This window comes from Callospermophilus lateralis, unplaced genomic scaffold (assembly GCF_048772815.1).
Source record: "Callospermophilus lateralis isolate mCalLat2 unplaced genomic scaffold, mCalLat2.hap1 Scaffold_63, whole genome shotgun sequence".
Lineage (NCBI taxonomy): Eukaryota > Metazoa > Chordata > Mammalia > Rodentia > Sciuridae > Callospermophilus > Callospermophilus lateralis.
The window spans coordinates 12,984,514-12,986,125 of NW_027514713.1; the positions used below are offsets into that span (position 1 = coordinate 12,984,514).

Here is a 1,612-nt window from a genome sequence, read left to right on the forward strand (position 1 = left end):
GACGTATTTCCTTTCGCGCGATCACCACTCCTCCTCCTCGTCGTCTCCTCGGCAACTGCAGAAATCTCGGGAGCTTCTCCTATTCCAGGGCAGCGGTTCACCGAGACCTATTACGCCGGATCGCGAGAAATTTACCTGTATTTTCTTACACATCTTTTAGAAACCCAGAAATTTAGCGAGAATACCTTCTTCCATCCTGCTTCCTCACCTTGTTTTTCTGCCTTAAGATAGTTCTTCCTGAATATCCCGTGTAGTCCAGACCTCTGGATTAAAATGGAATGTGTTTGCTTTTCCCTGGAACTCAAATTATTCAATGTTTATGTGACTGATGTCGGAATCAGACTACGTTTCCCGTGAGCTCGCACAGACCAAGCCCTTCCTTGCCCTCACAGTGTTTAATCTCAGTGGACGGTGGCCGGGAAAGGACAATGGTTTTCATCTGAGCGGGTAAACGCGCTCACCTTAGCTCCTGGACCCGGAGAATGTGTGTGTGCTCTGAGGAGCGAGGAAGCAGCCAAGGGACCCAGTGCCCGATAGAGCAAGAGTCATGCCGTGCCGGGGCCTAGTGGCTGGGCCAGAGTTTGAGGGCTTCCAGCGTCGCTTTTTCACGCCGGAAGAAGTGGCCAGACATAACCAGCCCGAAGACCTTTGGGTGTCTTACTTGGGATACGTGTACGACCTAACGCCATTGGCTCAGGAGTACAAGGGGAACCTGCTTCTGAAACCCATCATGGAAGTTGCAGGCCAGGCCATCGGCCACTGGTTTGATCCAGTCACTGGAGACATCCGCAAGCACATAGATCCCCTGACTGGTTGCCTGAGGTACCGCACCCCGCGGGGCCGTTTTGTGCACGTCCCACCTCAGCTGCCCCGATCGGACTGGGCCAATGATTTTGGGAATCCCTGGTGGAAAGGGTCGCAGTACGAGGTGGGGAAGCTGTCTGCCAAGACCCGGAATATTCGCATCATTAACACTCTCAGGTCGCAGAAGCACATACTGGAGGTGGGGGCTCTGGAGTCAATGTGGGAAATCCTACACCGCTATCTTCCCTATAATGCACATGCTGCCAGCTACATGTGGAAATATGAAGGGAAGACCCTGAACATGTATCATACCCTGGAAGAGAATGGGATCCAGGATGAGGAGGAAGAATTTGACTATCTCAAAATGGATGGTACACACTACATACCTGCAATACTGCTCTACTTCAATGATGACCTCACAGAGCTATAGGAAAGGAGATGTGTGCTTGTCTGGATTAAGACATAATTTGAGTTTGCCTTTTTCTGTCTTTGAGGAAAAGAGGTGAGGGTGTCGGGTGCTTGGATTCAGACCTCCTTTTCCCTTTGGGATCTGGACTGTAGTTCTGGTGACCTTCTGAAGTATGAATCTTATTCTCCAGCTCCTTTCTGATTTGCTCTGCAAAAATTAGGGAGAATGCTAGAAGTGAATTAGTCTTTAGGGATGACACAAGAAGGCACAGTATCTTGGATAGGGAGTTGTAGGGGCGAAGAGGTAAATGGAGCTCAGGTAGAAGGTGATAGTAAAAGAAAGAAATCCTACACAAGGATGAGGGGTGGAAGAACATTTTCGGCAATGGCAGAAATGAGA

At 49.7% G+C, this 1,612-nt stretch overlaps 1 protein-coding gene across 2 annotated transcripts; it reads left to right on the forward strand.

Annotated features, from left to right (window-relative positions):
* The first annotated feature begins 547 nt into the window (after nucleotides 1-547).
* Nucleotides 548-1,309, forward strand: LOC143389565 (cytochrome b5 domain-containing protein 1-like). 2 transcript variants are annotated; one of them, XM_076842543.1, is made up of 2 exons: nucleotides 548-1,003; nucleotides 1,072-1,089. In XM_076842543.1, the coding sequence occupies exons 1-2, from the start codon at nucleotides 548-550 to the stop codon at nucleotides 1,087-1,089; spliced, it is 474 nt and encodes a 157-aa protein (XP_076698658.1). The 2 variants fall into 2 exon arrangements, with proteins under 2 accessions (XP_076698658.1, XP_076698657.1); XM_076842542.1 differs by having other exon boundaries at nucleotides 548-1,309.
* The last annotated feature ends 303 nt before the right edge of the window (nucleotides 1,310-1,612 follow it).